The 25,096-nt window shown below is 51.0% G+C and overlaps 1 protein-coding gene across 1 annotated transcript; it reads left to right on the top strand.

The window, feature by feature from the left end:
* The first annotated feature begins 7,346 nt into the window (after positions 1-7,346).
* NXPH3 (neurexophilin 3) lies at positions 7,347-21,969 on the top strand. Its single transcript, XM_077314992.1, has 3 exons — positions 7,347-7,673; positions 17,902-20,231; positions 20,349-21,969. Exons 1-2 carry the CDS (start codon positions 7,617-7,619, stop codon positions 18,643-18,645), a joined length of 801 nt encoding a protein of 266 aa, XP_077171107.1. The 5' UTR covers positions 7,347-7,616; the 3' UTR covers positions 18,646-20,231; positions 20,349-21,969.
* Positions 21,970-25,096: the final 3,127 nt, after the last annotated feature.

Here is a 25,096-nt window from a genome sequence, read left to right as displayed (position 1 = left end):
CTCCTTACCTATGGGTAGAGTTGCGAGCTTTGGGCTGGCGAACACCTGGAGATTTGGGGGGGGGGGGTTGGGGCTCAGGAGTGTGGGGCTTTGGGGAGGGATGCAGTCTCCAGGTGAGCCCTGGGATCCCCTAGAATTGCAGCTCATCTCCAGTCTATAGAGATCAGCTTCCCTGGAGACATTGGCTGCTTTGTTTTGGAGGGCCCCCCTATGGCCTTGTGCCCCACTGAGGTTCCTCTCTATCCCATACTCCATCCCCAGATTTCCAGGAGTTTCCCATTTATTCATTCAGCTTATATATGCCCCTCACTGTGAAATCTCTTTCAGGAGAACTTGGTTGCATGCTCATAGCAAGAAATAGTCATAGCAAGAAATAGTCATAGCAAGAAATCTCCAGTTACCACCTGGAGGTTGACAACCCTACTTCTGGAGTGGAGTCAGCCAGGGGTGAGGCTAGTTTCTGGCCCGTTTCAGGCATGTTGCCCCTGGACCTGCCAAGGTTTGGGGCCTTAAACAGCTTCACAGCAAGCAACCAAATTCAAGAGGCACGGCTTTTCTTAGATCGGAGATTCCAGTCCAGTGAAATCTCTCTCTGCACGGGGCTATTAAGCCCAAAGGCTGGGTCTCAAAGAGTGGACGGGGTTGTATCTAGGGATGCCAGCTTCCAGGTGGGACCCCTGGAGAACAGGGATGCTTTGGAGGGGGATTCTACATCCTTGTGCCCCACTGAGGTCTCTGGCCTCCATTGGCTCCACCCCAAATCTCCAGGAAAGGACGGGAAGTAATGAGTTTAAACTACAACGATATAGGCTAGATATCAGGGGAAATATTTTCACAGTCAGAGTAGTTCAGCAGTGGAATAGGATGCCTAAGGAGGTGGTGAGCTCCCCCTCACTTAAGAAGCTTAAGACAGTCAGCTATTCTTATTCTTATTCTTATTCTTATTCTTATTCTTATTCTTATTCTTATTCTTATTCTTATTCTTATTCTTATTCTTATTCTTATTCTTATTCTTATTCTTATTCAGCTCATGGAGGGTTACAAATGGGTTCCAATAACCCCCCCCCCCAAATAAAACCCCATTAAAAACCAAAATAAAACACAACAATACAATAATCAGCAGCCTGGCAGTAAAACCCTCCCCATCCTAAACGGTGATCCCATGGGGGGGAGGGCAGTAATACAGTAACTGGTCTCCACCAGAGATGTCAAGAAATTGGAAGCGGGGGTCTTCCATGGGGGGGGGGAGGGACTGTGGAGGAAGACTCTGTGGAGGAAAGTAGTGGCCAACCAGCTGTGCTTCTCACCTGCCTTGGAAGCCCCTTGCTGGGGTCACCATAAGGCTCCTGCAACACGACGATCCATTATACATCGTTCATTTTGAAAAAAATTAAGAATAGCTGGATTTCCCCCCCCCCCTTCCTATGCTTGGCCGTTTACTGGCTTTGTGGAAACAGGCCACAAATCCGTTTTTTAAAAACCCATAGGCTGATGACAATCACCTTTACTGGTTGCCCTCTGGACCCTCCGCCAGGCCAAAGGGGTTCCCACATACACACACACACACACCCAAGTGAAACGGTTTGTGATGTAACATTGCGCCAGTCGGCCTGTGCCGCTTGCCACTTTTCCGAGGCGTCCTCTGGGGAGCGCAGGGGAAAGAGCAGCAGGTGTGAGAGGCGAGTGGTTCGGCTCAAACCGTCGGCAGGTACTTTGTGCGTTTATTCCTGTGGCTGCGCCCGAGGAGAGCGAAAGCTTAAAATAAAGTAAACCTGGCACTTGCTATTTGCCGGCAAATGAAGAGACTCTTGCCAAGGTCAGTCGGTTGAAAATGCCGCCTCCTGCTCTCCGGTTTTATTTTTAAATCCTTCGTAAATAGACTCGCCGACATTTCTCTCGGCCCCCCTCCTGGCACCTTTCCCCAGTCGGCTGGAGCTGGCGGGCGTTTTCGCCTTCCTCGATCTCAGGGATGGGAAGAGCTTCCCTCACCCCCTGGCCACGGGCTGGGAGCCCATTAAAACAGGGGTAGTCGACCTGTGGCCCTCCAGATGTTCGTGGACTACAATTCCGATGGGCCACTGCCAGCGGTTGCTGGCAGGGGCTCATGGGAATTGTAGTCCATGAACATCTGGAGGGCAACAGGTTGACTACCCCTGCATTAAAAGGCAGACAATCAGAGCTACAGTTGCCAGGTGTGTTTCCTCCCCCAGACACAAACCCCAGGTGTGTTTCCCCTTCCCAGCAGGGGATGGAGGGGTAGGGTGGCCAGCTCATGTCCAACCCCTGAGGACTTGGGGCTGGACCCTGAGGAGGACAGGGACCTCAGACCACCCTCCGAAGCACCCATCTTCTCCAGGGGGAACTGATCCCTGCTCTCTCAGGATGAGTAATAATGAAGGAAGGATCCCCAGGTCTCCCCTGGAGGCTGGCATCCCTAATCAAAGCTCTTTGAAAGACAGCAGCCTTTTCAATAAAGCAGAGTCGCCAAGCCGAGCCTTGAGAGCTCCCCCAACACACTTCGGACTTGTAGACCGGAGACGTTTCATCTGATGTAGCTTTTCCCAACATGACCTTCAAAGGATGGGGAAAGTCATAGCAGGTGGCTGAGTCAGGCTGCCCAGGGTCCTTCTAGAAAATAAGAGAAAACTCCGGCCAATTGGCTGAACTTAATTCTCCTTATTTGTATTCGTATTCTGTTGTTCTTTTCAATGTTCACAACTTGAGAGTCCCTTACAGGGCAATATTGATTCTTTCAAGTAATATAAAGTATCTAGGGTTGGCCGCTTCGACGCGCCTCGGCTGCTTCAGCGATTGCAACCCTGGAATTCTTTGGGGGTCTCCCATCCAAGTAATAGCTGGGGTCGACCCCACTTAGCTTGTAAGAGCAGGCTAGCCTGGGCTGTCCAGGTCAGGACATACCATCCCTTGCAGCTGTTAATTATTTCAACTCTACCTCTGTACCTCCTTATCATTTCTGCTTATCTCGGGTCATCCTGCACCAGGCGTTGGCTTTTGCCTCTCCATTAACAGCTGAAAGGGGTTTTGCACCTATGCTAAGCGAACTTAGAACTCTGGCTGTGGGCCGGCCTCTCTTTGCAACATCTCTCCCAGCCCCCTGCACGTGCCCACACACCCCCTTTCAAAATTCTGGATATTAACAGAGCCGAATAGAGCCACACTCCCAGGCATCTTAGGGAACTGGGCTTTGACATGCAAATGCTTCTGCTGAAATAAATCTTTTTAGCCTTTAAGGTTTCCCCCTCCCTGCCGCCGCCCCTCCTGGACCCTTGTTGCATTCTGCCCCTCATGCACAGAATCTGGGTGGGAGTGGGGAGGCGTTACAGAGAGAGTGGTCCCTTGAAGGCCCTTCTTTTGCCGACGGGAAGTGTTCAGGTGCCAGCCTTTTTGCGCCCTGGATACCCCTTCCCAAGGGTGAAAGGCGTCTTGTGCTTCCACAGCTTGGCCATCGCTTCATGGGACCCTCAAACTGATTTTGCTTCCACTGCTGAAGAATTTTGTCTAAGGCTAACTAAAGAGAGCCACTGCGTTGGAGGGGCTACAGCATGGGACCCTGGAGAGCTGTCAACCAAGAGATGGTCAGAGGTGGTTTGCCATTGCATGCCAAATTCACATCTCTGTTTACTATAAACAGTCACTGGGTGGCCCCAGGGCACGCTATCGTTTTTTCTCAGCCTAGACTACCTTGCAGGGGTGTTGTGGAAGAGTGAAGGACAGCAGACACTACCCTGAGCTCTCTCTGGAGGAAAGGCAGGGTAAAAATATTTCATAAATGAATATGTTAGGAGTTGTACAGTTCACAGAAAAAGCATATCCTAAATAATCTATTAACTAGCACAATTTTAATGCCACTCCCTCTCCAAAATGCTCGTCGCTCCCCTCCCATAAGAGCTCTGCAAGGGAGGTTAGGCTGAGTGAGCGATTGGTCCAGTGGCCCCGTGTAACTGATGGAGGGAGAGGCTGGGCTTGGACGCTGTCAGGCAAGTCGCACAAGAAATCTGTTTCCCTTGAGGAGGGACGCTCTCAGGTTGGTTAACAAAATTATCTGGAGTTGGTTGCTGTTCATTTTTAAACAATGTGATTGGCGGAAGGAAATACCAAGCTTAGCCTCTTGAGATGGAAGGGAAAAGCCAGCCAAGAGCAACGTGGAAGATTCCAGGAGAAGAAATCAGGAAGGGGGGAGATGCTTGAGTTAGAGAAAGAGACTGGGTTTACCAGGTAAAATAAGGGCATGTCTGGAAGAGCACAGAGAGGAGAGCACCTCCCTGCCAAAACGTAGAGAATGTTCTCCCCAGAAGGGCTTGATGTTTTTTCTTCTTCTAAGGATGTCTTTTTTGAAGGAAACCTGTGAATCGAGCTACCTCTGAGCATGTACGGAGTGACATTCCATCCCTCTCGATCAAACCCATTCAGCCCCGCCTATGTCACACGTGAGCATCTGGAATCAGGGGAAAGAGTGTTCAGGTCAACAATGGACCCCCTTTTAAATTGTGGACTATAAAAGCCTTTGTTTCGTTCCGTTCATTTTTTAAAGAATTGTCCAATTCCTGCAGGTTTCTCAGACGGCAGCATTTCAGGGCGCAGGGAAAGGGCAGGTTTGATTTGAAAAATGAACAGGTTGGATTTGGTATGGGTCAGATTAGCTTTTGTTCCTGTTTCATTGATCTCTCCCTTTTTTTCTGACTGATTTGCCTCTCTGTAATATTGTCATGGCTCTGGGCCATCCGCTAAAATATGATTTGACTAACTTGTTTTAAAGAATAAAGAAATAATGTCTTTTCTGAGCAGCACAGCCATTTCCCCTCCTAGCTGCCTTCAACATTTATTTCAAATGGTAAAGCAGGATCTTTAAAACTAAAAAAAAATCAATTCCATTTTAGTTAATTAATTAGAGCAGAACTGTTTCTGCAGTTTGTTTTTGCCTGTAGGATTGCCAACTTTCCCCCCCGGGGGCTGAGATCCTATGCCTTTAGCATGAGGCAGAAATTCAACAGGGGCATCCTTGTTGAAATCAGTGTCTGTAACATAGCTATTTAAATAAAATCAGTGTCCAGTAGGACCTTTAAGACCAACAAAGATTTATTCAAGACGTGAGCTTTCGAGTGCAAGCACTCTTCGAGTGCTTGCACTCGAAAGGTCACGCCTTGAATAAATCTTTGTTGGTCTTAAAGGTCCTACTGGACTCTGATTTTATTGTGCTACTTCAGACCAACACGGCGACTCATTTGAATCTATAGCTATTTAAAGGCATGGTGCCTCTGCCAGAGAAAGACTCAGGCGCTCCCCAAGGGCCAAAATACACGTTGCATTCAACACGTGCCAGGTCGTGATGTACAACCTAGCTTGCAGTCAGATGGGCATCGGGGGAATTCACCTTGAACCCAGTGCTCGACCGCTTGATGCAGCACGGGGAGAAAGAAAGAACACTCCACTTTTGCCCGTGGAAACAGCCGTGCGGGGGAGGTCGGAGGCGGGTTTAGCCCCTTTCCTCTGAATCCACGGGAGGTGTGAGGCCGCCTGGCTCCACATGACACAGCACTTGTTGAGCAAATTTTGTTTTCTTGCATGAAGAGGCTCTGCCAGAGACTTGGCAGTCTTCAAGCAAAGGTTGGATACACACTTTTCTTGGATGCTTTAGGATGCTTAGGGCTGATCCTGTGTTGAGCAGGAGGTTGGACTAGATGGCCTGTATGGCCCCTTCCAACTCTATGATTCTATGATTCTATGATTCTATGATTCTTCATTCTTCCTTTTCTAGCTGCCAACAGACATCCATCATCGGTGTGAAAGCCCTGATCGGAACTCCCCAATTCAGGACCCTGCCGGAGACTGATGCCCCTTCTTGGGTCATCAAGTTTCTGTTTGAAAAGTCAGATCAGCAACTTCCATAAAAAGGAGGACCCCCATGCCCTTGAGGGACTCCGCCAAAGGGAAGAAAGCTCTTCAGCTCAGCACTTCTGGCCCTGCGGCTCACTGGTGGGAAGCCGGGCCTGTGCAAATTCTCCCTCCTGTCCCTCCACTGTCGTATAGCAGCAGTCTCAAAACATGGGCCCTTACGCCACGCATCACCAGCTTTATTTTTCAAACTCTGGGGACTGGTCTTCTGGCCGGAAGAGAGGAGGTACGGTGCTGCCCCAACTCTGTGGGCCACGGAGCGTGGCTTCCCTTGCTCCATCACTGGGGAATGACAGGGGAACCTTGGGTCCCATCCCCAGTCTTTCATTTGGTCTGAGCCCCTGGGATGGACATCGCAGGTAAATGGAGTAAGGGGGAAATGGAAGGCCGGAGGTGGTCATGCCGCAAAGCAAGGTGTGCTGGATACCACTTCCGGACGGAGAGGCAAGTGTGGAATAGCCCATCCGGCTGCTGCCCTGCAAGATCTTGGTCAGAACACCGTTCCTTATAGAATCATAGAATCAAAGAATCATAGAGTTGGAAGGGGCCATACAGGCCATCTAGTCCAACCCCCTGCTCAGCGCAGGATCAGCCCTAAGCCCTTCCAATAAGGCTTTCCACCAGAGCAGGTAGATGGGCCCTGTGTTAATAGGTAGGGGGCAGAGGGTACCACATGGACCAGCAATGACTGAATGTCACCTTGGGACTCCAGACGCACTCAATACGACCGGACAGTCAGCCTTGAGAAGAATTGCTCCTGACAGCTGCCCCAGTCTTAAAGGGTGGGGCCCTGTTTAGGATTGCAAGCTCTGTATTCCTGTATTCTCCTGTATGCTCCGATGTTTTTCTCCTGGTTAATAATTATAATATCTATCTATATTTAATAATAAGACCTTAGTTCTCCAATGAGAAGTTCTCGGGAAATTCACGCTGGGAAAGGACGCTGCGTCTTGCCCCTCAACCCATGTCCCTAGCAACCAGCTTTGCTAGCACCGTGGTGCGGTAAAGTCACTCCTTTCGCAGACGGATAAGCTGGAAAAGATTTTGCGGGAGGGAGCGCTCCATTCCGGCCAGGTTCTGCAGCTCGCCCCTGTCTCAAGCAGAACCCCCGGCCCCATTCAGCGCCCGGCCACCCTGCTTTCGTCTGCCGGCAGAAACCCTGCAAGACAAAGCGGAACTCCATCTCGAAATTCGCGCCGCATCTTTATCAAACCTACCTGCAGCCTTCTTCGGTGGATCCTGGCCTAGCTCTGAGGAATGGCCATCTCCTCCCCTCCCCTCCCCTTACACACACACACACACACACACACACACGGAAGGCCAAGTTTCTGAGTGTATTGCTGAGTTTCCAAGTTGGCAGGCAAGCAAGGGTTAAGGCGAGGCTCGAGGCTCCAGTGGTGGCACCTAGCAGTGGGAGGGAGCTAGTGGAGAGCAGAGCGAGGGACTGGAATGAGTTTTACCAGAGTCTCCAGCAAACCAGGGAACAGCCGGTAGTCAGACACATGGAGGTCTCCAGCTGCAGTGGGTGAACCAGCTGCCTTCTCCCCCACCCTCCAAACTCATGTCTGGCTGGGAAGAGACTGGCAAAGCGAGACTGGAATGGGGGGCTCCTAGGAGGCCAGAGGCCAGGGTGTAACAAGCAAGACCGAGAAGGCAGAACAGATTTCCAGAAAATCAATAGGAAGAAAGAGGCTGGGGGAAAAATGCAGCTGACACGGTGCTGCTTCATATTTCTCATCCAGGGGAGCATCTATCTGCTGGTGAGTGACCGCTGGACCGGGCAAGGTTGGAGGGGAAGGGGGAAGGCAGGGACGTGCCCTTGTGGATGCCTAAAAGCAGAGCCGAGGGGCGGCCGGCACAAAGCGTCGCCTGAAATTTGTATGATCAAGCAGTTTTTTTATGCTCGGCTGTTTTCTCTGGCACTTTTTAGCATGCGCCGGGGCTTGCCTGCTTTCAATTATCCTCGCATCAACTTTGCAAGATGGAGTTAGAGCATCGCAGACTTGGGGAAGGATTCACCAAAGGCCATCTAGTCCAACCCCCCTGCGTGTGCAAAAGGCAGGACCAGCCAGTTTGAAAGGAAAGTTGCCACAGTTTGGGAGGTGGCTTTTGCTCCAACACTTTATGCACGGTGGAGCAGCTTTTTCTGGATGGCTTTCATCCCCTCCAACTTAAAGTTTCTCCCACTCATTTCCTTTGTGTTGTTAAAAGGCTTGAGGAGGGGCAACTCTCCCCACCCAAGGAACAGTAACTTTGCAGGAAGCAATTCACCCCCAATCCCCCTCAAATTTCATCAGCAGAGCGGGGATAATGTTTTGTTTGCTTGCTTGCTTTCTGGGTAGATGTTTCCTTGCAATTTGGCTTGCTTACTTGAGTCAGCTGGAGCACCATACAGCCTGAAATGTAGCATCAGGAGAAGACAGGTGCCTGCGAAGCAAACCGCTCCAGATAACTCAAGCAAGTGAGCCAAGCTGCAAATAAGCCAGCTGCGCAAAGGAAAATATTTTATCTCCATGGGACCCAGCCATTCAGGCAGCGGGGGATTCTTTTCCTATGGCAAGCAGTCAGGCCCCAAACAAGAGCAGAATGCTTCCTGCAAGTTCCTCGGCAAGACATCTGAAGGCCACCAAATTTCCTCCTTCAAGTTGTATTGGTCCTGGGGTGGGAAGAGAAAAAATTCCTGTAACTGAAGGGAACAGAAAAGAGCCGCCCAGGGTGGCCTCTGGCTGGGCAGAGATTTGAAGGCAGATTCAGTTCTCAGGCTGAACCAAACCAATGGTTGGCTAGTTTAAAAACAAACAAGGTCCAGGACCCCTCTGCAAACCACATGGACTCACCAGTGGGCAGCTGTTAAGGAGTCTTCAGCCTCAGGAAGGCAGAACAGGGAGACAGCTGCACTGAGCTGAGCAATGTCGTGTCAAAAGAGGAGGCATCTTTGTCAGGAGCTGTCCAAATGTGTGGTGGGCTTAAAGCAAGCCTTTTTGGAGTTCTGAGTTCGAGAGGCGCTGGTCATCATTTGGTTGACTGGCGTGGGCTAAGAGAGAGCATTCTTCCAACACAGGCAACTTATACGACATCCCTAGAGACAGAAATGTAGACAAGCGAGAATATTTGGAGACTTTTGCAAATAGCATTCAATTTTGGGGTGTGGGATCAGCGCTATGCTTTGGGTGGGCCGGACCAGCGTGAGCGGGGAAGAATGATCTTTGCTTCCAGGGCCGAAGCTTCGGCCGTTCCCCCTCCCCTTTATTTAATCACTGCAAAACAGCAGGGGTCTCGCTGGAATTGCTGCCGCTTACAGGTAGCTCCCAGGAACCCTGAGAAAGGTCGTAACTGTCAGGAAGCGGTCTGCTCTTTGTGCATGCCTGCCCACGGATCAGAACTCATTTTGCCCTTCTTCCCCAGCTGTTCTGTTGTTCTGTGCACAGAAAACATTTCAAGTCCACGGGGAAATGAGCCCAGAGTTTTCTCCGGCAGCTGAGCGCCTTGAATCCCTGTGGATCCCGCCACGGATACATCTCCCTCCAAATGCCGCAGGCACGGAGGCCAGCAGCTGGGTGGTTGGGAAGTGGACTGACTCAAGCGGGTCGATCGGAGAGCATTCAGGGGCTTCTCCCCTGCTCCCCTCCACCCTGGTTTGTTTTGTCAAAGACTTATCCTGCCTGCCTGGGGGTCACTTAAATGAATCCAAGGAGACAAAAAGAGGCAGATTGTAGAGCTAGAGTCCCTGGGTCGGTGCTGGAAGATTACGACTATAATTACAAGAAGTTTCCTTATTGTGAGTCTGCCCACTGGTCCCCTCCGCCCTGGAAATAGCTCTTCAAGGTCTCAAGCACAGGAAGCATCCCAGCCCCTGCTCCTTGGGAGGGCTTTTAGCCAGACCTGTCAGGGATCGAACCCATGACCTTCCACATGCCAAGCGGATGCCCTGCCACGGAGCCACAGTCAGGATTCTCTGGGAAATCAGGAGGGGTCGCCATGTGAGTTGCTGGCGGAAAACAGAAATGGGAAGTCCAGCCACACCTTTTGGCCTTGCAACATTTCATGCCGGTCTCCGCTTCTGCAGACAGAGCCGACCCGGTCAGACGCGATATTAAAAATCCAGCCTGATCCGCCCGAGGCCCTTTGCCCCTCCAGACCTCTGAGGGAGGGCCCTGTGCCAGGAACACTCTCTCCGAAAGGGACGATCAGAGCAGAGGGCAGGGGGATCGATAGGGAGGGGAACCCTCTGCTGCGGAGTTCCCACCTTCGCCTCCCCTTCCCTGCATGTCGAAGTCAATTGCAAGAGTTGGATCCTTCCAGAAGGTGTCTGATGTCCTTGTTGAGTTATGATGAAACATTCTGTACATTTTAGATATATAAATATAGTTGGGGGGCAATTGCTTTAGATTTGTTGCTTTGTGTTCGGAGAAGAAGGGGATGAAAAATGAAACAGGAGGATCGGCAGGAACGAACACACACACACACACACACACACCGCCACCGAACTCATTCTTCCCTGGGTCCTCTGAGGCTCCCGCACAACAACAGTGGCCCACTGAGTGTCTTTTTCACACCCTTCCTGTCACCAAGGTCACATCAGCCTTTCCCCGAAGGCAGGCCATAAGATGGCACATCACAGCCGGCTGAATGCAAAAACAACAGCGACCGAAGAATAGTCAGTCCTGGCCAGTGCCCAGGGTCGGGAAGCAAGCAGCCATGGGGAGCTCAGAGTCAAGCGGCAGCCTCGTCTAGCTTCCGTGAGACAGCCAGAGATACAGTGCCTTTAATCATGGAGGCTCTCTCTGAGTCACCCGGGACAAGAGGCGTGAAACAGCAAATGCCTCCAAGCAAGCGTCTCGGGCTCTCCATCAGCGAGTAATACGACCTGGGGTTAAAATCAAAACACGTTCCGCAAAAGTTATTAGGAAGCAAGCTTTGCTTTATTTGTCTTGCTGTCAAATAGCGGCTGATCTAGGGTGACCCTGTAGGGTTTTCAAGAGGTGCTCAGAGGTGGTTGGCCGACCTCTGAGTCACAACCCTAATTGTTCTTGGAGGTCTCCCGTGCAAAGCAACCTGGCTTAGCTCCCAAGAAAGGACAAGGTGAGGCTACCCTGGGCCTATCCAGGCAAGCAAGCTTTACTTCCTCATTACTACATAGTACACGATCTGATCTTATCCTCACAACAACCCTGCACGGTAGGTGGAGGGGTGAAAGAGAGCAACAGGATCAAGTCAGATTTGCTTCAATTCAACCCGTGGGGTTGGATCTTGAAATTCTGTTTCAGTAACTGTGTAGCCCACCCCCACCCCCCCCCCACCCAGCCTGTCTCCCAGTCCTCTTTCAGCAAATGAAGGGGGGTAGAAGTTTTGATTTTATTTTCAGAGGCAAGGTCAGTGCAAGGCATTTTAAAGAAAAAACTCTGTTTGAAGCAGAGAATGCCTTTTTTGTTATATGTACAAATTTGCTTCACAGTTGTTGCCGCCACAGGGGCAAGCTGGTGTTGTGCCCATTTTATAGATGGACCATTAAGGCCGAGTCAGAGGTGTGTGTGTGTGTGTGCGTGTGTGTTTGTGTGTGAGAGAGAGAGAGAGAATTCCTCCAATGAAACCTTTAATCCAGTGTGGTGCAGATGTTAAAGCAGGGGTAGTCAAACTGCGGCCCTCCAGATGTCCATGGACTACAATTCCCATGAGCCCCTGCCAGCATTCGCTGGCAGGGGCTCCTGGGAATTGTAGTCCATGGACATCTGGAGGGCCGCAGTTTGACTACCCCTGTGCTAAAGTGTTGAGAAACCCAGGTTCAGAACCTGTTTGGTTCTGAAATCATTAAAAACACCATTCTAAGCTCCTGGAGGGAAAGGCGCAATCAATTAATTTTAAAAAGCTGTTCAGATGGGAAAGGTGAATTATGCATCCTCTCATTGTAGTCATCCTGTCCATGGGCTTTCTGGGGGATTTGAGCCCCCAGCTGACATCTGTCCCCTCTATCCAAACAGGGGCGGCTCCCTTTCACATCACGAAACAATCTTAGGGCTACAGACTGAATGCGCGAATTCTCCCCACATGACGTTAGTGACTTCGGCAGTATGATCCACACACACGGAGGTGGGGTCTGGAAGGCAGACGAGGAGCACCAGCCGATATTCCCACCCTGCGTTCTGCTCAGTCTTTAAATGTATACTTTGTCAGTTCTTCGAGGGGTCGGTTTTAAATAAATCACGTCTATAGCAAAAGTTGTCAGGTGCTGAAATTTCCTGCGCATTCTGAAGATTTTGAAAAAAAAAATAGCAAGAAGTGAAGCCCCGACCTGCATAGTTCTGATCCTGCCAGATGCGGAAAGCTAAGCCAGGTCTGCCCTGCCTAGTACTTGGATGGGAGACCCCCCCAAAAAAAGGATCCCAGGGTCTGTTTATCTTTTGCCTTGACCCCTCTCAGGATTGCTGAAAGTGGGCTGTGACTTGAAGGCAACCCCTCCCTCAAAGCAAACTGACATGGCAGGGACACAATTGAACTGACTGTGGTCTTTTAGGTTTCCTCAGTTCTGAATTGCCTTTTTTTTTTTTAAGAAACAAAACTGCCAAATTGTGCCAATGTGGAGGACGTGAGCTATTTGCCAGGGTTGCCTGATTGATCTTGAGACTGACCAGGGGATGCCGGGTTTTGCACCCTGGTGGTGTTCCAAGATGTTAGGATGACAAGCAAATGTACTGTAATACAGGGGTAGTCAACCTGTGGTCCTCCAGATGTCTATGGACTACAATTCCCATGAGCCCCTGCCAGCGAATGCTGGCAGGGGCTCATGGGAATTGTAGTCCATGGACATCTGGAGGGCCACAGGTTGACTACCCCTGCTGTAATAAATACAGCCATTGTTTCTGGACCCAGTGTAACATAGGCACTTTTGAGGGAGTCTCACAGCCTCTCCATTAATGGTTAGACAGAAAGTTGGACAAGGATCCCCACCCCCAGCCCAAGCTGCGCACCTCGCTGGGCTGACCTTGAGCCTCTCTGTTTCTCTGTCTCTCAGCCAACCTACCTCACAGGGTTGTTGTGAGAATGAACTCTGGAGGGACAGATATATAAAGAGAGCCAGCAGGGTGTAGTGGTTAAAAGCAGTGGCCTCTAATCTGGCGAGCCGGGTTTGATTCCCCGCTCCTCCCCATGCAGCCAGCTGGGTGACCTTGAGCTAGTCACTGCACTGATAGTGCTGCTTTCACAGAGAAGTCCTGTCAGAGCTCTCTCAGCCTCACCCCCCTCACAGGGTGTCTGTGGTGGGGAGAGGAAAGGGAAGGTGACTGGAAGCCACTTTGAGACTCCTTTGGGGAAAGAAAAGTGGCATATAAGAACCAACTCTTCTTCTTAAGAACTGGAGAGGCGTGTGTAGGATCAGTTTTCCTCTCCAGCGTGGCCTCCTCGCAGGGTTTGATTTCTCAAGGAACAGAATCTGTCTGTCAGGTGTTGCCATCCCTCCCAATCCTGCATCACAGATTCAGGGGCTATTTGAAATTTGGGGAACGTTCTTGGTTCATTTCCCCAAAGAAATCTCATCACATAGCCCTAAACAGAGTCCTGATAATTCAGCAGGGCAGGAGACCCGTGTTGATGTGCTAACTGGAGCAAAGAGACCTGGGTTCAAATCCTCACTCTGTCATGATGTGATCTGGAGCCAGTCTCTCACACAGCCTAATTTTCCTCACAAGGTAATCGTAGGACAATATGGGGAATAGGAAGAGGAGGCGTGGGGAGGGGGGGGGACTGGCTATGTCTACTCAGTGTACAGGGAAAGGCACTAAACCAAAGTCTTTCTCCCATGCTCTAAAGCTGAGGGCTGGCATGGGACCTGGAACATGTCTGGGGCTGAGGGCTGACCATTAAAGAGCGCATCAGAAGCACCTGTAGTCAAGTTCTCTGGAAACAGACCTTCCAGCAGTAAACAAACCACTGCGGCTAGTCCATCCAGGGCATTATTCCTGTTCTGCCCTTCCTCCCAGGTATTCAGTGTGGACATCGAGACATCTCCCCACCCCCCATTTTATCCTCCCAACAACCCTGTGAGGCGGATTGGGCTGAGAGGGAGTGTGTGCGTCATGGCCGAGGGGGAGGGGATCTGGGTCCTCAGCCCCTGGCCCAGACCTTAGCAACTTCTACACCCGCTCTGCCCAAGCTAGAGTTGACCACACACATGGTCGGATCCAGGCAGCAGGTTTTGCATAGTCTTGCCCAGTTCCCCTCCCCGCTGTGGCCGCCAGCATTTGGTCACTCAGGGGCCAACCCAGGGTTTGGGAGATGGTTGCCAACTTCCAGGAGGTAGCTGGAGATCCCCCACTCTTAAGACTGATCTTCAAGCGACAGAGAGAGTTCCCCTGGAGAAAACCACTGCTCTGGAAGGTGGACTTTATGGCACTCCCCGCCCTCGTAAAGGAGAGTCAGCAGGGTGGTGTGGTTTAGAAGACGAAGAAGAAGAAGAGTTGGTTCTTATATGCCACTTTTCTCTACCTGAAAGAGTCTCAAAGTGGCTTACACTTGCGTTCCCTTTCCTCTCCCCACAACAGACACGCTGTGAGGTGGGTGAGGCTGAGAGAACCCTGGTATTACTGAAGCAGAAGAAGAGTTGGTTCTTATATGCCGCTTTTCTCTACCTGAAGGAGTCTCAAAGTGGCTTACACTTGCGTTCCCTTTCCTCTCCCCACAACAGACACCCTGTGAGGTGGGTGAGGCTGAGAGAACCCTGGTATTACTGAAGCAGAAGAAGAGTTGGTTCTTATATGCCGCTTTTCTCTACCTGAAGGAGTCTCAAAGTGGCTTACACTTGCGTTCCCTTTCCTCTCCCCACAACAGACACGCTGGGAGGTGGGTGAGGCTGAGAGAACCCTGGTATTACTGAAGCAGAAGAAGAGTTGGTTCTTATATGCCGCTTTTCTCTACCTGAAAGAGTCTCAAAGTGGCTTACACTTGCGTTCCCTTTCCTCTCCCCACAACAGACACCCTGTGAGGGAGGTGAGGCTGAGAGAGCCCTGGTGTTACTGCTTGGTCAGAGTAGCTTTCTCAGTGCTGTGGCGAGCCCAAGGTCACCCAGCTGGCTGCAAGTGGAGGAGGAGCGGGGAATTAAACCTGGCTCACCAGATTAGAAGTCGGTGCTCCTAACTACTACACCAAGCTGGCTCCAGACTCTAGAGTGGCAGACTCTAATCTGGAGAGTCAGGTTTGATTCCCCCCTCCTGCAGATGAAGCCAGCTAGGTGACCTTGCAGGCACAGTTCTCTCACAGCTCTCTCAGCCCTACCTGCCTCACAAGCTATCCCTTGTAGGGAAAGGAAGGGAAAGGTGCTTGCTGTGAGACTCCCTAGGGCAGGGGTAGTCAACCTGTGGTCCTCCAGATGTTCATGGACTACAATTCCCATGAGCCCCTGCTAGCATTTGCTGGCAGGGGCTCATGGGAATTGTAGTCCATGAACATCTGGAGGACCACAGGTTGACTACCCCTGCCCTAGGGTAGAGAAAAGTCAGACGTAAAAAACATCTTTTTTCTTCTAAGCCCTGCCCTCCTGAGCCTCAAACCCACCCACACAAACTCCAGATACTTCTCAACAAAGGGCTGGCAGCCCTCATCTGAAACCCCCAAGGATCTGAGCCTGGAGCCTGGGAAGGTGGAGTTAGGGAGGCAAGGGCGCCATGTAGGGCACCATGATGTGAAGGCCACCTTCCAAGTACCATGCAGCCCACCTTTTCTCCAAGAGAAGAGGATGGATGGAAATAGTTTTTAAAAGAGATTTATGTAGTCTGGAGATCAGCTGTAATTTTGGGAGATCTTCAGCCTTCAGCAAACCTGTTTTCCCCCTGTTGCCCCAGAATCGCCCAAACAGCCTTTTTGGGGAGGTCGGAAAGGGACAGCCCCATCCCAGTTTGGCCCAGCAGAGGAGCTGACAGCATGCAACCATCATGCTCTTTGGCTCCGACATTTCCAGCCACGCAGCCACGTCTTTCCGTGGCTTTCAGGGCTGAGCAACAAAGCTCTTGCCCAGAGAGGATTCAAAATGGCAGACCTCTCCAAGGCTCTTGAAGGAAGGAGGCAGCTTCTCTTTGAGCCTGATGGTTCAAAAACAAACTTGCTGGCAGAAGAAACATTGCCCGTTTTCATCCCACACGGGACAGGGGACGTCCCCCTAGCAGTGCAGAACACCCCAGTCAGGGCCCGTCTGCCGATTTTCAGCAAGGGCCATGGTTAGAAGACAGACCGCAGGGGTTTCACCCAGAACGGCCCCCAGCATCTGATGGGAAGGGAATATTTCATCCAGGCCAGGAGTCCCTGCCTATCCCCCCCCCCACTCCTGAAACATGGAGTTTGTGCACAAACAGCCATCGAGTCTCCGCCAACGGCTTTCAGAGCAGGTAAGCAGCAGGGGTGCTTTTGCCATTGCTTTCCTCTGCAGAGTCTTCCTTCCTGGTGTCCTTTCCATGTACTGGCCCAGCTTAGCTTCTGGGGATTGAACACTGGGTTTTCAGGGTCTCCCCAGCCACTGCGGGGGGGGGGGGCGTAGAGCTGCCAGATCCACAGTGGAAAACTCCTGGAGATTTGGAAATGGAGGTTAACAAGGGCAGGGAACACTGTGGGATACACTGCCACGGAGGCCACCCTCCAACGCAGCCATTTTCTCTGGAAGAACTGATCTCTGTAGGATGGAGCTATGCTGGAATTCCAGGGGATCTCCAGGTCCCACCTGGGGGCTGGCATCCTCACCATCCCATGCTGCCTCCCCTCCTCCCTCCTGAAAGGTGATCATTCTTGTTTCTCTGCTGCTGCCCATTCTCTCTGGAAACTGTTGAAGTTTCTGCTGTAGGCTCCTGGAGGCAGGCACCTATCTTTTGATAGTACTCCTTCCACAGAATTTCCCATGACAAAGTTGAACTTGGCCAACAGAGGGGGATGATGTCATAAAATCATAGAATCACAGAATCATAGAGTTGGAAGGGGCCATACAGCCATCTAGTCCAACCCCCTGCTCAACGCAGGATCAGCCCTAAGCACCCTAAAGCATCCAAGAAAAGTGTGTATCCAACCTTTGCTTGAAGACTGCCAGTGAGGGGGAGCTCACCACCTCCTTAGGCAGCCTATTCCACTGCTGAACTACTCTGACTGTGTATTTTTCTCCCCCTGATATCTAGCCTATATTGTTGTACTTGAAGTTTAAACCCATTACTGCACATCCTCTCCTCTGCAGCCAACGGAAACAGCATCCTGCCCTCCTCCAAGTGACAACCTTTCAAATACTTAAAGAGGGCTATCATGTCCCCTCTCAACCTCCTTTTCTCCAGGCTGAACATTCCCAAGTCCCTCAACCTATCTTCATAGGGCTTGGTCTTGGGGGAATGGCCCGCACACCGGTAGCCCTTTGACATTCCCCGTTCAGCGGTTTCAGCTTGTCGCAAGCCTTGCTCTCTCTATATTTAAAGATTTATTGATTATATATTAATCATGTATAACTGAAGGCACAACTTCCATGGTCACTTGCCTGAGCTGTTCCCCACACAGAGGCTAGATTAGGCACATGCTGAGCAATTTCCATGCATTGATTACGACAAAACAAAACGCAGAAGTCTCTCACTGCAGGAAACAGCCATGATAAGACAGATGCTGGAGGTTAAGGGAACTGTTGATCTTCTGGGCACTTTTGCAATTTTGTGGATAAGGAGTGGGGATTGCTGCAAAATGCGGGGAGAGATACAAAAATGGCTGTGACGAATTGCCCAGAGAAGGTTGGGAGGTTGCAGGCCAAGTAGATGTTTTTGAATGGGTCCTTTTTGTGGTCCAAAAGGCAGTCACTCCAGGGTTCTTCTATGGAATCGCTTAATGCAGTAAGGCAGAGGAAAGCCAGAAATGGCTCTTTGCTTTGTGGTAAATCCACTAGTGGGCACCATGTTGGGGATCATGGCTGTAGAGCGACGTAAAACAGAGGGCAAAATAGGAAGGTTGAACAAGTTGGCATTAATTTCTTCTTGTTCTATGCAGGTGATTTGTGGACAAGACGAAGTGACAGACGAGGAGGAGGAAGAAAGCGGAAAGCCATCCAAAGAGCAGCAAAAGTCCCGGATACAGAAGAAAAAAGGCCAGCTCTCCTTGAAGTCCTCAGCACCCCACTCTCACTTTCAGAACACAACTCTGCTGGAGTTGGCCTCCACCAACTCACAAGAGTTCTGGAACATCTTAGATAGCTTGTCTAAACAGGATCAAGTAGGGCAAGCCCGAAGCCGAAGGGACTCTGTTGGCAACTCCGGTCGACTTAAGAAAATATTTGGCTGGGGCGACTTCTACTCCAACATCAAGACGGTCAAGCTGAACCTCTTGATTACTGGCAAAGTGGTCGACCACGGAAACGGCACCGTCAACGTGTTCTTCAGGCACAACTCCACCGGACACGGGAATATCTCCGTCAGCCTCGTACCGCCCAACAAAGCGGTGGAGTTTGACCTTGAGCAGCAGATCTTCATTGAGGCAAAGGAATCCAAAATCTTCAACTGCCGGGTGGAATACGAGAAAGTGGACAAGGCAAAGAAGACCACCCTCTGCACCTATGACCCTTCTAAAACCTGCTTCCTCAACCACACGCAAAGCCAAGTCTCCTGGGTTTGCTCCAAGCCATTCAAGGTCATCTGTATCTACATAACCTTCTACAGCATAGACTACAGGCTCGTCCAGAAAGTGTGTCCAGACTACAATTACCACAGCAATGTTCCTTATTACCCTTCTGGGTGACAACATACCTCTCTGGTCTCCGAAACAGCCCAAAGTCCACTTCGGTGTGGGGTTTGGGTCGAGAAACACAACAGAGGCAGCTCATGGGAGACAGGCCAGCAACGCCTCTCTGATGCTGGACAAACCAAGAAGCACCTGGTCTCTGCTGAAGACAATCGGTTTGAGAGGAGTTTGAGAGAAGAGAGCAAGCAAACTGTCCTTGGATCCATTTGCCCTAAATTTCTTTTGGAGGGTGAGGTGGGGAGTGGCACTTGGGAGCCAGACCAAAATGTTCAGGTGCTCGGTGGTCCTGAGGTGCTCTTCTCCCCTAACCTCCATAAAAATTAATATGGGGCCAAAGCCAACCATGATCTTCTCATGTGCAAGCCTTAACAGGGCGTCCACAGGGGAAGCTCTTGGTAAGTTGTACCTCTTGGGTCAGATCCAGCAGTCACATTTCATGGCATCTATAATCCAGCCACAGATGTGTCACCTTGCATTAAGGTAGGGCCCCCTGGAACCTTTCATCTGTTTTGGGGGGGGGACAGCAAAGTGGGTTGAACCAATGGAATGTTTAGGGGGCCCCAAGGGCCACCCCTCAGCTGTCACTTGCATGGGCTGGAGGCGGAGAATCTCCCCAACCCAACTGCTCCTTTTCTGATCTGCTCCTAGCAGCATCTCAAGGAGGTAACAAAGCAAGGGTTTAAAGGGCAGAGATAAAACACATCTTATTTCTATGGCACCTTTAACAAGCAATGAGGGCTCAACGCAGGGAGCACCCCTGACCGCAATCTGACCCCATCTGAATACAATACCAGGGCTTTTGCCCCAAATATTATTTAACAGCAGAAGAACTGGTGAATGAACATTGGCCTGTCAAGGCAGAGATATGCTAGGCTAAACCAGCAGAAATGAGTTTAGGGAGTTCTAACCTAAGCTCTGTCTCTGTGGGTCCTTGCCTCTGCTTCTTCATATAATGCCAGCAGTTGGGACTAGTTGCCAGAAGAGGAATTCCTCCTGGCACGCAGACTGGAAGGCCTCTTCTATGGCTGCACATGGATTGGTGCAAACACTGCAGCAGGAAGAGAAGGCATTCCCCGCTCTCTGGGGGTAGAAATGCCTCTCCTTAAGAGAGATTCAAGTGGGTAGACGTGTGGGTCAGAAGCAAAAGAACGAAGCTGAAGTCCAGTAGCCCCTTGAAGACCAATGGAATTTAATTCTGGGTCCAAGATTTCATGCACATGCACACTGTTCAAGCATGCGCAGGAAAGCTTCTACGCAGAATGAAGCTTTGTTGGTCTTAAAGGATGCCAAGTCTGTTCTCTTCTCCTTAAGAGAGCGCCTGTTGTCCAATCTCCAGTGGAAAAGTTGTTTTCATCAGTGCTTATATTAAAAAAAAACAGAAAAGAAAGCTTGCCGAATTTGGGGATACGTTTCCTTGAACAAAAGGGTTTTTAATCTATTGATCTAGCCAACAGACTAAATGTCACCGCTGTATAAAATGCCTATTCAAACAGAATACGCTATGCTAAAAATGTATTACAATTCTACCCGTTTGTTTAATGCCAGCAAAATCCACATGCAATGGCCAGGATCCTAGCCCAGGGGTAGTCAACCTGTGGTCCTCCAGATGTTCATGGACTACAATTCCCATGAGCCACTGCCAGCAAACGCTGGCAGGGGTTCATGGGAATTGTAGTCCATGAACATCTGGAGGACCACAGGTTGACTACCCCTGTCCTAGCCAGTCCTCTCAGGGAGGTTGAAGAGTCTTTCACCAGCCTCCTGAGATGTCCTCCAATGGAAGAGTTTCTAGAGGAAGGGAAGGCCACCACTCTTGGGAATCTCCCTCTCTCCACAGGTTCAGACTTGGTCAGACAGGTGGCACAAAAGACAGCAGCTTCGGTTGAATTTTTAAGACGGCAAGTGGAGGCGCCAGCCTCAAGCTGGGTCCAGAGTCTGCCCAGAATTGCATCTGTTTTCCAGAGAATGGAGATAATTAATGGAGCTCAGTTCCTCTGGAGGAACCGACAGCTTTCAAGGTAGACCATATGACAGGGGTGGCCAAAATGTAGCTCTTTGGACATCCATTGACTACAATGACCATGAGCATGCTGGCAGGAGGCCATGGGAATTGTAGTTCAGGAACATCTGGAGAGCCAACGTTTGGCCACTCCTGTTCTACAGCATCACATCCCTGCGGAGCTTCCCCCACTCCCAAATCTCTGCCCTCTCCAGGCACTGACCTCAGTTCTCCAGGAATTTCCCCAGGCAACTCTGGGGAAGAGAACTGCAAGAGAACGCAGGAGGGAGGAGAGGGTTAAATTAGATGGCTCTGGATGCTCCAGTCATGCCTGGATCACTTATAATATCTGAACCCCACTGGAAACTTCCAATGGGGAGTGAAAATGAACGTGGGATCCAAAGGCATACACCACCTGGCGCTGTTTCTAACCATCAGCTAGGTGTTCCTTGTGTGAATGCATCCCTCCCTCCCATTGCAGCACACTCATCTGCACAAATTGAAGAGTTGGTTTTTATACCCCTTCTCACTACCCAGAGGAGCCTCCAAGCAGCTTACAATCGCCTTCCCTTCCTCTCCCTACAGCAGGCACCATGTGATGTAGGTGGGACTGAGCTCAGAGAGAGCTGCTGTGTGAGAACAGCTCTGACCAGACTGTGACTAGCCCAAGGTCACCCAGCCGGCTGCATGTAGAGGAACGGGGAATCAAACCCAGTTCTCCAGGTTAGAGGCCACTCCTCTTGACCACGGCACCAAGCTGCCACTGGGCAGACGGGGACCAAGAGGAATGACACAAGCAACAGGAAGGGGGAATCAGTGGAAGCTGCCAATTCAGTCTGGATCAGATCCATAGCGGTCCCTCCTGGAGTTCTGGCTGCTAGGTGTGCTTCTTTGTCCACCCCTTCCCCAGGGGGACCGAAACTTGCTTCCAGATGCATTTTGCCAGAGGTCAGCTATTCATTTGAGCCAGGCTCAACTCCCAAGAAGATGTCAGCCTCCCCAAACAGCCATCCCCCACCTGTGAAAGGGAAACATGAAGGACCTACCTCAAAGGACTGCTGTGTGGATGGATCGGGATGACGACGTGCAATACAAACGGATTGTGACATGATTCCCTCCCCTCCTTCCCCCAATTTTCATGCTTCTCTAGTCACTCCTCCAATGTTTCCTTCTCTCCAGGGACTCCCCCGTCCTCCTGGTCCGGATCCCTCTTCTTCCCCTGCAGTTTGCGCTGTGTCTCCCTGGTTTTCCCGATAAGGACAGGCGTGTCTCCTTGTATCATGTATTTATTTTTAACACTGTCCTTGAAGTGAAGAATAAAGTTGCCCTCTGAATTATAGAGGGGGGGACAAAGGATGGCCTTTGGATTTGGTCCTTAAGGTGCTCTTCTCTGATTAGAACTTCCAAAGGTGCTTGGTTCTGAGTGGGGTGAATCCCAACCCTCATGGTTTAATGATCCAGGGGTAGTCAAACTGCGGCCCTCCAGATGTCCATGGACTACAATTCCCATGAGCCCCTGCCAGCAGGGGCTCATGGGAATTGTAGTCCATGGACATCTGGAGGGCCGCAGTTTGATTACCCCTGGATCAGTGGGAATCCTCCCTGAGTATCTCCTCCTTGACTGGTAAAGTTCTCTCAGACAAAGCTTGAGCCAGAGGTTGGGAGGGGGGGAACGAAGCCCTGAGTGGATGGCCAAGGAAAGGGGAGCATGGATGCGCATGCGCCTGCGCCTTTGCCGCTGCAAATCTGCCCTGAGCTGACTTGGCTCAGGTGGCCCCGTGTTCTTTGGCAAGGCTTCACACACACTGTACGGCTCCGGCTCTCATCAGACGGCCTGCAGATGGGCTTGCTGAAGGGAAGAGTCACTAGATCAAACCTCAGCCTTCCAGAAGACTTTCTCTGCAGCTCGGACAAGCCATTTAAGGTTTGCAAGTGGGCAAAGAGACACCCCCCTTCGGTGGCAACTGTACAAGGAAAATCAACTTGAACGTGATGCGCTCTGGGACAGGGCCGCATGATCCCACCACCCTCATCCCAGACCTCCAAGAGACATTCAGAGGCCTGGGTTAGAATGGTGTGTCTTGTTCAGAGCCCATCGCTGGCAGAGACAGCCTTTCAACTGGGACATGGCGGGGGAGAGTGGGGGGGAGACAGTGAAGGAGGATCATGGCTGGAGGAGGCACAAAGGGAGACGAGAGGTGATAGTGTCCCCGTCAGCTTCCAGAGTGCAGCAGAAGGCAAGGCAGAGAGTCAGTGTGGTGCAGCTGTGTTCAGAGTACCGGGCAAGGAGCTGGGAGAGCCAGATGGACCGATTGATTGATTTCTTGGATTTCTATTCCCACGCTATGCTTCCATGATTCTGCATTCTGCCCTGTCTCAAGGGACTCAGGGCAGATCACATCATTATTAAGAACTACGGACAAAGCCAGTTGCATTCAGGAATTCAACAGGCACTAGATTGGGAGGGGGTGGGAGAACTCTGTGGACGGCCTCCCCCTCCCCCCAGGACCTGGAAAGGCCGCAGGCAGCTGTTAGGGAACTCACCGGCAAGGGCAGCTCCCATGCAGCAGGGATCTGCAGCCTCCAAGCCTCAGAGGGAAGCGGAAGGAGGAGAGGGTGGGGGACAAAAGGCGATTGGCTGGCCGCTGGACAGACAGGCAACCCGGTTGGAGGAGGAGGCACTCAGGGGCGGGACAGCCTCCCTGAGTGGGTGTTAAGTGCTGAGTGGCACTTAAGCCATGAGACATGCTCCTCCTCCAAGCCCTTACCAGAATCATTAAGGGGAACAGATTTGTAAAATATAAAATATTTCAACCCTTGTTTACATTAAAACCCAAAATATAATTATACTAATGTATAGACTGGGGGGAGGCATGGTTTAGATTTGCAGACTAATGGGCTGGCTAACAGAGGTTTAGACGGGGAGGTCTTCTAGAGATCAGCTGTTCATTCTTATTGAGCCTCAACTGCATGCCTGGCAGGACAGCTCTGCCTCACAAGCCCTGCAGAACGGTGATAAGTCCTGCAGGACTCTGGTCTCCTTTGGCAGACCATTCCACCAGGCTGAAGCCAGGGCCGAAAAGACCCTGGCTCTGGTTGAGATGTTGATCACTAGACCTTAGTGCCACTTGTGGGGCACAATGAAAGAGGCGGTCCAGAAGACAGGATGGTCCCAGACCGTTGAGAGCCTTGAAGGTAATGACCCAAACCTTCAATCTGATTTGGTCTCCCATCTGCATTCCCCCTCTGCCATAGAAGCTCTCTGGGTGACCTTGGGGCTGCCACACACACTCAGCCAAACCGATCTCACAGGATCAAAGGGGAAAGAGGAGAATGTCGTAAGCTGCTTGGGATCCCTGTTGGAGGCTGAAGCAAGTAATTCTGCAAGGGTAGAGTTGGGTCCCTAAACTTGTACAATCAATCAACAGCTACCACTTAGGGATGCAGAGGAGTGGGATTATGTGTTTGTCACACACATGCCCATCACTGAATGCAGTCCATTGTCAACACATACAGCAGACTGCTGAAGGAACATAACAGTGCCCCACTGGAGACGGTGAACAATGCAGAGAGGGACAAGGAAAGGAGAAATCGTTAACAATTAAGCTGAGTTTGATAGGTAGGAGAGGCAACACAAACAAACAGAGGGGAGCACTTAACCTCAGGGACTTGCTGACATAAGATGCTGCACTGGCCACTGTTGCAAATATCCAGGTCTATCAGCAGCAGAGCAGCCCCCCACACTGGGGAAAGGGGGAGAGGTCAGATCGCCGGATTTTCCTTGGCCATTGGTGAAGAGCTGAGAGGCAGGGTTGCCAGCTCCAGGCTGGGGAAGTTCTAGAGATATGGGGGTGAAGTCTGGGGAGGACAGGGGCATCCATGGGGTACAAGACTCTACCCTCTAAAGCAGCCATTTTCTTCATGAGAGCTGATTTCTATCATCTGGAGATGAGCTGTAATTCCAGGGGATTCACAGGAGACTCACAGGGTGGGGGGATAAGGGAAGACGTTGCCATGAGACCTCTAATGGTCCCGGTGGATTCCTGGCCAGACCTATGAATGGCTGCTCAAGCTAAAGGTAAAGCCACCCTGTCCTTTTAGCATTTGCTGGCCATCAGTAGGAACGTTTTGGAGATTAAGCTCTGCCTGCTGAAGCAGATCCAGGCGTGGGCCATCAATGGCCAGGCGGAAGATGCTTCCTTGAGGCCTAGGGTGAAAGAAAGATGGAGATAAGGCAATAACAACGTAACAACAAACCAGATGGGAACGGCAAGGAAAAACAGAGAACAGCGCTCTCCAGTTTCGAGAGGTGCTACTCCCCAGCCCCACCTCCCTCACAAGGTGTCTGTTGTAGCGAGAGGAGGGGAAGGCGATTGTAAGGTGCTTTGAGACTCCCTTGGGCATGGAAATCAAAGATGCATAGTGCTTACTGAATGCCACCCCTTATAG

Source organism: Paroedura picta, chromosome 16, assembly GCF_049243985.1.
Source record: "Paroedura picta isolate Pp20150507F chromosome 16, Ppicta_v3.0, whole genome shotgun sequence".
In the NCBI taxonomy this organism is placed as follows: domain Eukaryota; kingdom Metazoa; phylum Chordata; class Lepidosauria; order Squamata; family Gekkonidae; genus Paroedura; species Paroedura picta.
Note: the sequence above shows the minus strand (reverse complement) of the source record. Positions and strands in the feature narration are given on the sequence as shown.